Below are 12409 nucleotides of genomic sequence, written 5' to 3' on the forward strand. Positions count from 1 at the left end.
CCAGAGAAATCTGTTGTTCTCTTCCTGGTCGATTATTTTTTGTTTTGCTCATTGTTTTTATGATGCTGGAAGCTATAAATGACATCAGCAGTCTTCCTTACCTCCCCAACCTTCTCTGCTTTGAAAACCATTAACATTTTTTCCATCATTTTAACTCACTTGTCATAAAAATCTCTGAAACCTTCTGCTGTGTTTGTGCTGAAAGAGAAGCACCTGCATTTAATGTCGTGCCATAAATCATGCCAGCACATTCCCCGCCAAATCTGATTATCGTCTCAGTGGTGGTATTGTAAAAAAAAACCCAACTTAATCAGTCATAATGAACAACATATTGATTTGCAGGTAAAAAGAAAAAGTTCCATCACAATATTTACTTTTGTTTGAAGGTATATTGTCCCGGAAAAAATTGTAACAAATGGTATTATTTTCATTTTGGGACCATATCATAAAAATAATGCTTATTTATTAAGATGATCTAAGAGCAATGAGCTGTTAATTTTTAAGATTTTTTTAGACCTTGGAATTAAAAAAAGTAAAAAACTTTTTTGCTTTGCTCGAAGGACCGGGTGAAAAACTGACCATCAGAGAGACGTTTGTGATGCAATGAATCATACAAATGTGGAAAAACAGTCCACGCAGTTTGACTGTCTCTCCTACAAAGGGTCAAACACATGCCGCGTCTTCCACCGCCTAGAAAAGGAGAGGTCAGGCGCTGGATGCTGTCCGCTTAATGCCAACTTTCACAAGGTTGTGTCTGAAGTTGCTAAGCAACCATAACCAGCACCGTATCATAGCCCTCTTTCCAGTAATCCTGAGTTCAGAGCTGATCTTGGATGGATGCATGCACATGGAACTCTAAAGGACAGCGTCAGGTAAAAGCCACATAATAAAAAGAACGCAAGTGCACTTATAGGGCGGGCGGATGGGGAAGTGGATGGGTCCAACTGTCCATGTTTTTGTTGCCTAATCCCCACCATCGAGACGGTGGGGATTAGGAACGCTATTGTGTAAGCAAAAGGACCGTGCTGCTTCATCCTACCATGTGCATTTGTTGGCATCATCATAACAGCATCCAGGAGTGTTAACAGCTGACGCAGAAGGATACCTAAAAGGTCAAAAGTAGACGCAGAAGGTCACTGACAGAGCGGCACCATGTGGCGAGTTGGGATAAGAACGTGTGGAGTATTCAGACTCTGTTCAACAAACCCACATGCACTCTGTTTAAGGCATAACGCCTTAACCCCTGATAAATAACACATCCAGAGACCATCAAATAGATCTAACCCGGCTGTATAAATTCAGCCAGGGTAACACGATTCAGACAATACATTTCAAAAAGTTGTTTACTGACCATCAGCAGTTTTCCTGGTTATGATTTCACAGCTTTTTCCCCCAGAGGAGTAGATACTAATCTTAAGCTCGATCACGATGTCAAAAAGTTGTTGAAGCAGTCAGGAGAGCAGCTTCATGCCTCCACAACACTTAAATAACTTCCATGACTAAAAATCCACCCTGATCTGAAATCCCGTCTTTAAAGACAGTCAGAGACACAAAAAGCCATACTGAAACAGAAAGGGAAGCAGCCGTCTTCAGACCCATGACATTGAGTGTTTGTTCTAGCAAATATTCAGAAGCATGCTTTGTCTGTCTCTCTGCATGGGCTGCTTGCAGTTTGTATTCATGTTGTAGTTTCTCTTCAGAGCACAAAACATAAAATACTAAAAGCTTTCTGAGGCTTTGAAATACATTTCTACCTGTACTACATGACCGTGGGGTTTTCATCGTACCTTAATTTTTCATTCTACTACTATTTAATCTGACTTTGGCCAAGAAAGGTCGACTGGACTCAGCTGATTTAAGCCTCTGCTGCTTAAGATCAAAACATTTTTCAACATCCCCTCAGGAACCCGATCAGGACAATGAAACTTTTTCACTGAGCCATGATTCTTTGCCTTGCTCGTGGGCATCTTGAAGGTTAAAGGAAAGAGAGAGTTTTTTTTCTCTCGCTTTTTTGTCAAACTTTTTTTGGTATCTATAAAGGCTCTCCAACCTCAAAGCTGCCAGTAACCACAGACACACTGCTGACACAAAAAGTGAAAACACTTTGAGGAGCCATAATATTCCCAAACATAGTGCCTGAAATAGTTTGTTTTATGTTGGTGGTTCAGGAGAAATGCATTTTCAGATTTTAACAAAAGAGGGGCCCAGGAAGGATCCTTGAGTAACACCTTCACCTTCATCTTCCTATAGTTGAAGAAATGGTAAACAACAACAGTATTGTGGGAATCCTAGAAACTTCCTAAAATCCTGGGAACATGTATGGAGCAGCTTTGACTGGCCCCTGGCCTCCTGTCATTTTGCAAAAGTGGCCCCCACGCAAAGCATTTTAAGTACCCCAGCCCTCTACTTTCTGATGGCAAAGTAAGCACTTACTTCTTCACATTAGAGACGTTGATATGATTTGCATGAAATGTACAAATGTAACGTGGTTGTATTTGTGGTTTGCAGAAAAAAAACCAATGCAAAGACAGCAGGTTTGAGTGTAACTCTTCTGCTGACCTCTGCAGGCTCTTTTGCAAATATTCTGCTGCTGAAGACTTTCGCAGCTGCTTGTTTAGTGAATGGGAGTCTAACTCTAGTGTTGTTTTGCATGAACTGCCAATGCAGAATAATCTTGTCTTCATTAAAATAAACAAAGTACTATTTCAAAAGCCTGTATTCTTTTAAGAATTGTTCAAAGAGCTAAAATACAGCCTGTGACATAAAAATACTTGACCCTTCAGATGGATGTCAGTGGCTCTAAATCTCCAATAGTCTGGGGAAATAAAAGCCCACCCCCTCCCTGCATGGTCAAGGTGTCCTCACCCGAGGCGCTTAACCCCTGTTGGTCCATGGAGCAACTCAGTAGCTCTAATTAGCATGTTGTGCCCTGACTTGGGCCTCTGGGGCAGAACGGCCTCTTTCATTAGGATTGGCAGGCTTAACAGTCCATGGTCTAAACATGAGCCATAAACAGATTAACAGCCTGGGAGGCTCTGCCTTGATAGGCTCAGTTAAGGGACCAGGTTTAAGCCCCTTCACCGATAAATCAAGTACAATTTTGCTGACCATTTAAAATGCATGCTACACAGTCTCTAGATTTTTGGATGGGTTCTTTCTACAGGCAGCCGTAGGTTCATTTCCATTCCATTAATTTTGGTGCAGCATGAGGATCAATTAGCAGTCACTTGGAACTTGCTAGAGCTGTATAAATCATGTGAGGGCATAATTCCCCATCGGTGCCGGATGTCACTTTCACTTTTTTTTTTACAGTGTTCTCATGTCCCGTTACAGTATTCCAGATCAGAGAAGCTTAGAGTTGACAGAAGTGATAATGCGTTCATCTCGGTCACATTTAATTGCTACCCTGGGCTTACAGCAGCAAACTGTGCGGGCAGGAGCCGGGGTTGGGTGCTAAGGTGACACAGAGGTTGGCCTTCCCCTCTGGTTGGAAAAAGAGAAAGATATGCGAACTTATACTCATGGTTGAAAAAAGTATTTCACTGGTTTAGTTGTTTAAGGGCAGGAGGGTCTTAGTAAGCACAATGGCGAACAATGTTTGGCTGCACAGAGTTCTGAGCTTTGTAACGGCCCTCAGGGTGAAACACAGATGCCGAAGGCAACCTTTCGGGTGAGATACACCAGGCCTTCAACTAACCTCAATGTGAACCCATTCGAGGCAATTTTTGATGCCCAGAGCAACTGATGTTACATAGAGAGCAAAAAGGCCCACATAGGACTATTGGGAGGGGAGGTGATGGGTCAGCATGTTCTCATTCTGAACTGGTCAAATACTGCCACTTGGTCGGGGATTTCAGCATCAGACAGCCACCTTTTGCAGAGTTATAACATGCCGGCTGACAGCATGAGTTTATTAAGCAGCTGGTCGAAACCTTTTCTGGTCATATATGACGCTTCTGACAGCAACAAGGTCTTTAAGGACTTTAACCTAGGAGCCTGTTGTTTGCTTCCCACATGAATATTAAGCCAAATCATTCTGTTTTTTTTCCCTAACCTAACATTTAGCTGCACAAGGTAAAAAACGTGAATATAAGTTGTTTTACTAATGTTGTAAGTTTATTTTGAAAAGACTGTATGCATCTAGCAAGCAAAAAACTGTACATTTTCAAGTGTATTTCAAAAAGGTGCAATGCATTTAACAGGTGTGAATTGATACGCCGTCCTGGAACATCGATAACAAATGCAGGACAACACCCATCGTATCCTATGTAGCTGTGAAAAGCACTGATCAAGCTGCGATATTTGACAAGTTGGGATGAGAATGTGTTGGAAAGGTCAAACAAGCACAGACTTTCACCCAGGAGACCGCTGTTCATGTCCTGCATGAAACCAAAAGTCAAAGTCAAACTTTAACATGGTGTTTAACCATGTTTGTGCATTACATGCAGACACTAAAGAGTACATCTATAGTACAGATAGGTCCTTTTTAAAAGTAATATATTTCAGGCCTAAAATAATAACTTCTGGTTAGGGCACACTCACTTCTGTTTTAAGCCCTCGTTTCAAGTTTAAACACTCAATTCTGAGTGCAGATACAGATAATTCAGTCGACTGAAGAGATGCAGATACAGATCATCGTGTGTTCGCTCATCCCTAATCTGTATCACACACCGATGGGCATGAGAGAGCATTAGTATTTGACGACCTGAGATGACAACATGTTGAAATGCTCTCTGGTTAAATAAGGTTGAAAATGTATTTTGCATGAAAACATCTCTTTCTTTCTCTGCACTCTAAATCCATAATTCTTTGTTTGTGTGTCAAAGTGAAAGCTTTTATCTCGTCCTGGCAGATGAGCGTCTAAACAGAGGAGAAGTTATAGTTTCAAGTTATGGTAATGAAAAAAGGGATTACCAACAAATCCGGCGTTAAATCTGCCAAGACTTGTTTTAATCTTTCGTGCCTTTGTTTCTGTTGTTCTGCACTATGTGGGTGTTTGTATGTTTGTTGGATATTTAAAATATCCAGTCGAACACACTCACATGTGCACAGTCTAAGAGAAGCAGTTAATCTGGGCTTTTCTTTCACACGGGACTCCAGACTCTCTCTTGCATTTTGCTGCATCTGACTGAGTGACAGTTTCATTAATTCTTGGTCTCATCCTGCAGTTTTACACGAGGACAGACGTTTATGCCCTCTGTCTCTGTCAGTCTGTCTGTTGCTTTAAAAACAACCACAAACATGATGAGATTCTCAAATGGCTTCAGCCGCTGTAATTACAGCACAGCGTTTTTACAAGCTCCTCACTGAGGCTATTACACAGATGCTGCTGGTGCACTTCACTACACCTGTTCTTACAATAATTATAATTTCATCATAGCTTAAGAGCACTTTGCATTATTTATCACATTACAGCCGTCTATGGAAAAGCTGCGGTTTAACACTATTATTTTAATTTTCACTGAATCTCTCTTACATTAAAGCAAATAATTATTCATAAGGACCAGAAAAGTGTCTAATAAAGAATACTTCAAGTGAATGGAATATGTATATTGTTAGTGCATCATTTAGGTGTAGTTTTTTTAAAAAGAAAATCTATTTCAATTTTAGTGGTACAGTATTCAAAGTGAGGAACATCTACTTTAAATATGAAATGTAAAATTACCCAATCCAGAAACAAATCTTTAAAAAACCACCCCAAAACTTTTTTTTTAAAAATTAGAAAACAACTTAAATGTTTATCAGAAATAGTTGCCAATTAACTGTCTGTCATAAGGCTAACTGATCAATTGACAATTTTTTTCTGTATTTGTATCAGCTGTTGGGTAGTATAATTTATAACAAAGCATCGCATTTTATAAACTTTTCTTATGCTTTCTGTTTGCAAAAAGTATTAATTTCTAATTTTACTAGTTACTAAAGCCTTACGATAAATGTAGTAAATTAAAAAGTACAATATTTCTGTCTGTAATGTACTGAATTCTGAATTGATTGAGATAGTTTTGACGTAGCAACAGCTGCTTTTTCACAGAATATGAACAAATAAGAAACAAAAGCAAATACACAACCTTCACTTCCTTTGCCCGCACCATTACAAGCCACAAGAAAAGTTATTTGGCATTTGTGGTATTATTCTTGAGAGAAAAATCCACATCGGGACAAGCAGGCAATTAAAGTAAGTGGAGAAGGAAAACGCAGCGTACAGGAGATGTGATCTCATTCACCGGGGACACGGAGAACTTGGGGGTAATGAAGGGTGATTGCCTCACTCTGAATTGGTAATGGAAGTTGTGCCGCTCCAGGATGCGGAGGCAGCTGGATGTATAGAAGAGCACAAGCCTCCTCCGGCCAGATAATTGAATAAAGAAACCATTTCCTCCTTTGCTGTTGCTGAGCTATGCATCTTTGGTTTGGGTAATTTGGAAAATTCTCTCGTGTTTGTGTGAGTATGAAGACACATGTAAATACATGTGAGATGGAGCAGAATAATGGGCAGAGCCATTAGATACCTACGCTGCATCCAACCTGCATCATTACAACAGTATAGATAACATGCTTGAGAGGTCAGAGGTCATCCATACATTCCTAAAGTTTGTTCTTTGTGTTATTGTTGGTGAAACATCATTTTTTAATGATAAACAGCAAGAATCGAAGGGTCACAGCACAATAATACTGCAACAACCAACTCAGTGGGTGTCAACGTCCCTCAGTATTACACAATACTTGTTTTATCTTGAAGGGATAGTTCACCCAAAAATGAAAATTCAGTCATTATCTGCTCACCCTCATGCTGATGGAAGGTGAAGAACATAATGAAACCACAAAATACCTCCATATTGCTCAACCAAAGTAGTTCATGTGTGCTGACGCCCCAACCCCGAAGCTGTCTGATAAAACATCAATGACACCATGTTTTTAGCCAGAAGGAGGTGTTGCACAGTATACAGGGGCATGCATTTCAACCCCAGTCAGCAAACTGTTGGTTAGTTGGTTAGTGTACAACACACAGAGCTGACTGTAAGGGTAAGAGGCTGTGTGCAGCAAACAGTAAACACCCCAAATGAGATGCCTATTGTGAATGCACTGCACACATAATATTATCATATAAAGTTCAAAATCTGGAATATTCAAACAGATTATACTGTCTGCATGACCTGAATCAAATTTAGAATATTGTCATTTTTGTAATAATAGTGAAATATAGGTGTGCATGTAAACAAAGTCAGTGATACTTCAGGGGGCGTAATGGATTACTTTCATAGTGCTCTCTTGCAGTTTGAATTGTTTGTTGTGTTTATGCTCGCTGCTGTGCTGAAATTTATCAGGGGCTATAAATGCTGTAAGGTATTTTTTTCTCTCCTCTGTTTTGGAATAAGTTCCATCCGTCCGCCTGCAGAGGCGATAAAAGGAATGTATGTCATCTACATGGACACAGTCCCTGCTATCGTCCTCTCTGAGTTAATATCACAGCTGTCACAGTGAAAGGCATCGCTTGAATCAGATAACATCTCTGCTCATACTCAAACTCCTTCTTATAAGAGACTCAGAGGCTAATGTTGCAGTGCTGGAACGACTTTATGTGAAAGATAAGGGTGCTATTTTGTACAATAAGTGTCTTACTAATATATTTTTCAGGGTTTGCTTACAAAAACGATGGTTTGAGGGGACAAATGTTAGTTTTAAAAGGTTTTATTTAGTTTGTGGGCACTTTCCTGAAATCCTCTCAAAATGAACCCTTTGAAACCTGAAGCCGCGTCACTTTTCTTGTGCGGCTTTCAGATGCCTTTCACAAGTGTTCAAACCTTTGACCCCTGAGCAACGATGTCTCTCAAAATCAGAGAAAAGGCAATGAGCAACTTCGTAATTAATGTTTCACAAATTGCGAGAAAATTAGTAGATTTTGAATTTTATTTTTAAAAGCTAGGGAAAAATGTTGGAAAAAAACTGTATTTCCCATAATCATAATTGTATATTTCTAATTATGTCACTAAATAAATATAGTTTTTTAAGCATTTTGTACCAGGTCACGTTTTTTTTAATAACTTTTTAAAATTATCATAATTATTATTATTATTTTACAAATTTCAAGGAACTGTGCCCCCAGAACTGTGTATTTTAAGCAATTACATGATCTTTACCTAACAATAATCCAGTGTTGTTTGTGCCTAAATATAACCACGCTTTACCCACGGTGTTGTTCACATGAAGTTTCAACATATCCAATAGATAATAACATATAAATGTAACGTATGCGTGGTTTGCAGAAAAGTACAATACAAGTTTTTATGACAATTGGGTTGGAAATCCACAGTGAAAATAATACAGATTTACATTTGTATAACTTTCTACAAAAAAGGGTCAACGTAAGGAGTAATGTGTTCATTTGTGGTGTTTGAAGAGGAAGAACAGACTTTCTTTCTTTTACAGAATGTAAAGCTCCTCCACTTGCTTAACATTTTTCTTTTGTCTGTGTCTAAAACGTCAGGCCAGTGTTTGAAGATGTACACTCTCTGGAGGCTGATTTGGAAAAGATCCGTTTTGGGGGGAAACGCTGTAAGTACTGACATGCAAATATAAATCTGTGCAGGTTTAGTGTGTTATTTCAGGCGAACTCAAACCCACACAAACATCACCACAGCAGAAAGACTCACCGGTCCAGGGCGATGCAGCACAGGTGCAGGATGGACGCGGTGGTCAGCAGGACGTCCAGAGACGTCCGGACCAAGCAGAAGGTCTCGCCGTAGATCCAGTGCTGGTGGACCAGCTCGATGGCACCGAACGGCATCACCAGCACCGACACCAGCAGATCGGCAAACGCCAGAGACACGATGAAGTAGTTGGTCTTGATTTTCCTGATGGAGGAAAAAGATTTAATAATTTCAGAGACTGAGTGACAAAAAAATCTGGACTTTACATAAACAAGAATCGTAATAATCAGAGAATGATTAATAAACGATCATTATTAAAGATGTATATAAGTTAGTAAACGGAAAGCAGGTGGAGTAGGTGCAGTATGCAACGCTGCTTTTGGGAAAGTTTTATTCCAAACAAGACTTCAACACAGAAAAATATGATTTGAAAATAAAAAGGTTCAAAATTTCTACTTCAAATGATTTTGGCATTGCTGTTTCTCAGTGATGCTGAGTCACAAACAGAGACGCAGCGAGAGATTGGCAGTTGCACAAAAAAAAGAAAAAGAAAAAAAAACAATTAAAGCAGCAACAACCAATAATAGCTGTACTGTTTTTGTAAAAACAAAAACCACACATTCTTTGTGAGGCTGATGGTGATCGATAGACTTTTGACAAGCAATTACAGAAAAACAGCAGAGCAGCTCCTGAGAGGTCCTCTCTGTAATCACGGAAACAAAACAATACGAGCAGCAGGTTTTTGTTTTTTCAAAATAAATGATGATCCAAATGGAAATGTTTCATTTAAAACTTTCTACATGAAAATAAACAGAGCTTTATAATTTATGAAATTTATGAAATTTATGAAATGAAATTTATGGAATTTGAGTAATACATAATAACTAAATCATATCTGTAAAATAAATAACGGGAATAGACTGTTTTTGTGAGCATATTTAACAAATCATATTTGCATTTTGCCAACTGTGTTTTAATGATGATGAACTCAGCTAACAGAAGCTCACACCAAAAACTCAGTCAAACATGGTTGAGAAGCTCTTGAAACTTAGAAAAACATAAATATCTTTATCTACAGTACTTCTCTTTTAATGCAACTGAAAGGTTCTCCACTGTATTACCAAAAAAAAAAATCCTCGTTCATTCCAAAAATTCTCATGACTGAAATTCCACCTCTAATACACCAAAGTCAACTTTGTTTGCGCAAATTTAAGTTAATGTAAGATATGCCTGACTGAAACACGTCATTCCTGCTCGCATGAGGTGGTATTTCAGGTGATTCGAAAAAGCCACATTTTGCAAAACTGTGATGGAAACACTTTTTTGGCTTTTATAGCTCACATGATGCTATGGCCATGTGCTTGTCAGGAACTGGCTCCCTCATGATGCAGCAGGAGCTACAGGAGCTGTTACTGCATCTCATAACTCCTCAGAAGTTTTGAAGTTTTGAAGTTTTGCAGCCGCTCACACGTATAAGGGGTGTGCCTTCTGCAGTCAGGCAGGAAAATCTGAAATTTCTTAGTGAACATTTTATCAATCAGAGGCAAACAGGAAAAACTTCTACATTTTCTCCCAATACAGAGGGAAAAAAGAGAAAATCAAATATTGTTCCCATTACTCACAAAACAATAGATTCCTGGAGAAGAGCACAACAACAGACTACAGGGAGAGAAAAGGGAAGATAAATCTTCTGCTCCCTGGAGTGGAAGGAGGACGACAGGGAGAGACGCAGAGTTGTGAAAGTGAAAAAGTTGAGAAAAGTCATCAACCATTGCTCATCTCTCCCCAAACACACACAAACTTGAAATGAGGGAAAACCACACAGAGACAGAAAGAGATTAAGGTAGATTCATCCTGCAAATAACTTGAACATAAGGATATAAAAGAGCCTGGAGGACTGAGCCCGGCTTGATTGCTGTAACTAACAGCCTGCAGAGTTTTTATCACTTTCTCTGCGATAAAAGGTGCTTTTCTTTATCTGAGTAGTACAGCGATCGCAGGAGAGAGCCGTGCTGTTACTGCAGAGTGTTATTAAGATGAAAACATTACAATAAAATCGACCCCAAGACATATTTTGCTTTAATCTAGTACACTGTTCTTTAAGACAGGACCCCAGTTAATAGGCAATTCAGGGTGAAACTGTGCGTAACTATTAACTTAAATGTATAGCAAATGTTTCAGGTAACTGCATATTTGTTTTTGTTTTTAACTTTTTTTTTGCTTATTTTCAGGTAATTTTTTTGTAATTGTTTTTGAGCTAATTTCTTGTCGATTTTCGGGGTTTGTCTTGTTAAGTTACTCATTGCCTTCTCACCATATTTTTGCAAGAAATCAAGCCCATTCATTAATGTTTCAAAGGGTTACCCTCGGGATTATCATCTGTTAGTATTATAATCCAGACAATGGTGCTCTTCAATATTTAATGAGTTTTGTTATTTTAAATGATTTATACTCCAACTGCAGGTAAATGATTGGTACTCGGTGTGTGTGAGCAGAAACAGCAGAGTAAATTAGTCCGCAGAGATAGAGTCGCAGCTGCTGTGTGAATGAGTATTATGTGTCACCGCTGCAGCAGCACAATGAAGGCAGTGAGTGAGACCTGAAAAAGGCTGTTAAGACTCATCTTCAAGACACAAACATTCACTTCTCCCCACAGCTGTGCTTTCTGTTACAAACGCACACACACTCATTCACAGTCTGAGCCAATCTCATACTTTGTTTAAATGCTGTAACTACAGCAAGCGACCAGGTCCACACCAAGTTCAATATTTGGGGCTTTTGTTGTTTTTGGATTATTGTTTTTTGCAGAAACATATAATGCCAACATTTTTTCCCTAGCTATAAGGTTATAATAAAATAACAATTCAGTGTGATTATCATCTTAACTTTGGAAATCTACCTTTTTGGATGTGAATTAATTTTCTGTGGTGTTTCTGTAATGCATTTCCTCATTAAAAGGAATATCAGCAAAACAAGGGCAACCAGCAGCTGAAAAAGACGAGATGTGACGTCTTTCAAACAAAAATGAATAAATCAATGGAAAAGGATTTGGGCATTTTCAACACGGAGGCGTTTTCACATTTGAAAGGGGAATAATACTTTTCTCTAAGCTTGAAATATCAACCTGCATAATAACATTTCTAGATTAATTTTTCATTTAATTGTAAAATAAAATAAAATAAAATAAATAACATCATCTTTAATGTCCTCAGTTGATCCCTTATTTTGGTATGCATTGAAGAAAACTTGTTATGCATTCAGGAAAATAATGTAAGTAAAAAAACAAACTTAGCAATGGCTGACATTTCAAGCATGTTGTTTCTCCAGCGTGAGTTTACTAACAACTCAAACCAGTGTTACGTCTGATATATGTGCATTATGCAGCTGGAATACACCGACTCTGTCACCCACACACATGCATAAACACTCTCACTGTCTCTCTCTCTCACACGCAAACACGCACACACACACACACACACACACACACACACACACACACACACACACACACACACACACACAGGTTTCTCCTGTGCAGTTTTTTGTTTGACGAAGAGCAGAGCTGCAGACTCGAGGTGACAAGACAAAACTCTGTCAGCCAGCTGTTAACTTAGAGGCTAAACGAGGCGGCTGTGTTTGTTACCTCGACGATAAATCAGTCAGATTAATAAATTATTGTGATATTAATTGATACAGTTGTTCGTTTCCGCTATGGCTGCAGATAACAGTTATTACCACAGTCGATTAATGTTGCGTTTTCT

General features: G+C 38.9%; 1 protein-coding gene across 4 annotated transcripts in view; it reads right to left on the reverse strand.

Moving 5' to 3' along the window:
- The window catches only part of htr4 (5-hydroxytryptamine receptor 4), a 206020-nt gene that overhangs the window by 83405 nt on the left and 110206 nt on the right, over positions 1 to 12409 (reverse strand). For all 4 annotated transcript variants that reach the window (XM_088080755.1, XM_042493792.2, XM_088080753.1 and 1 more), the window contains exon 4: positions 8652 to 8852. In XM_088080755.1, the coding sequence (XP_087936881.1) occupies positions 8652 to 8852 (201 nt within the window). The remainder of the gene's footprint in view (positions 1 to 8651; positions 8853 to 12409) is intronic.

Source organism: Plectropomus leopardus, chromosome 8 (assembly GCF_026936395.1).
Source record: "Plectropomus leopardus strain MGB_pleo_1.0 chromosome 8, ASM2693639v1, whole genome shotgun sequence".
Classification (NCBI taxonomy): Eukaryota; Metazoa; Chordata; class Actinopteri; order Perciformes; family Serranidae; genus Plectropomus; species Plectropomus leopardus.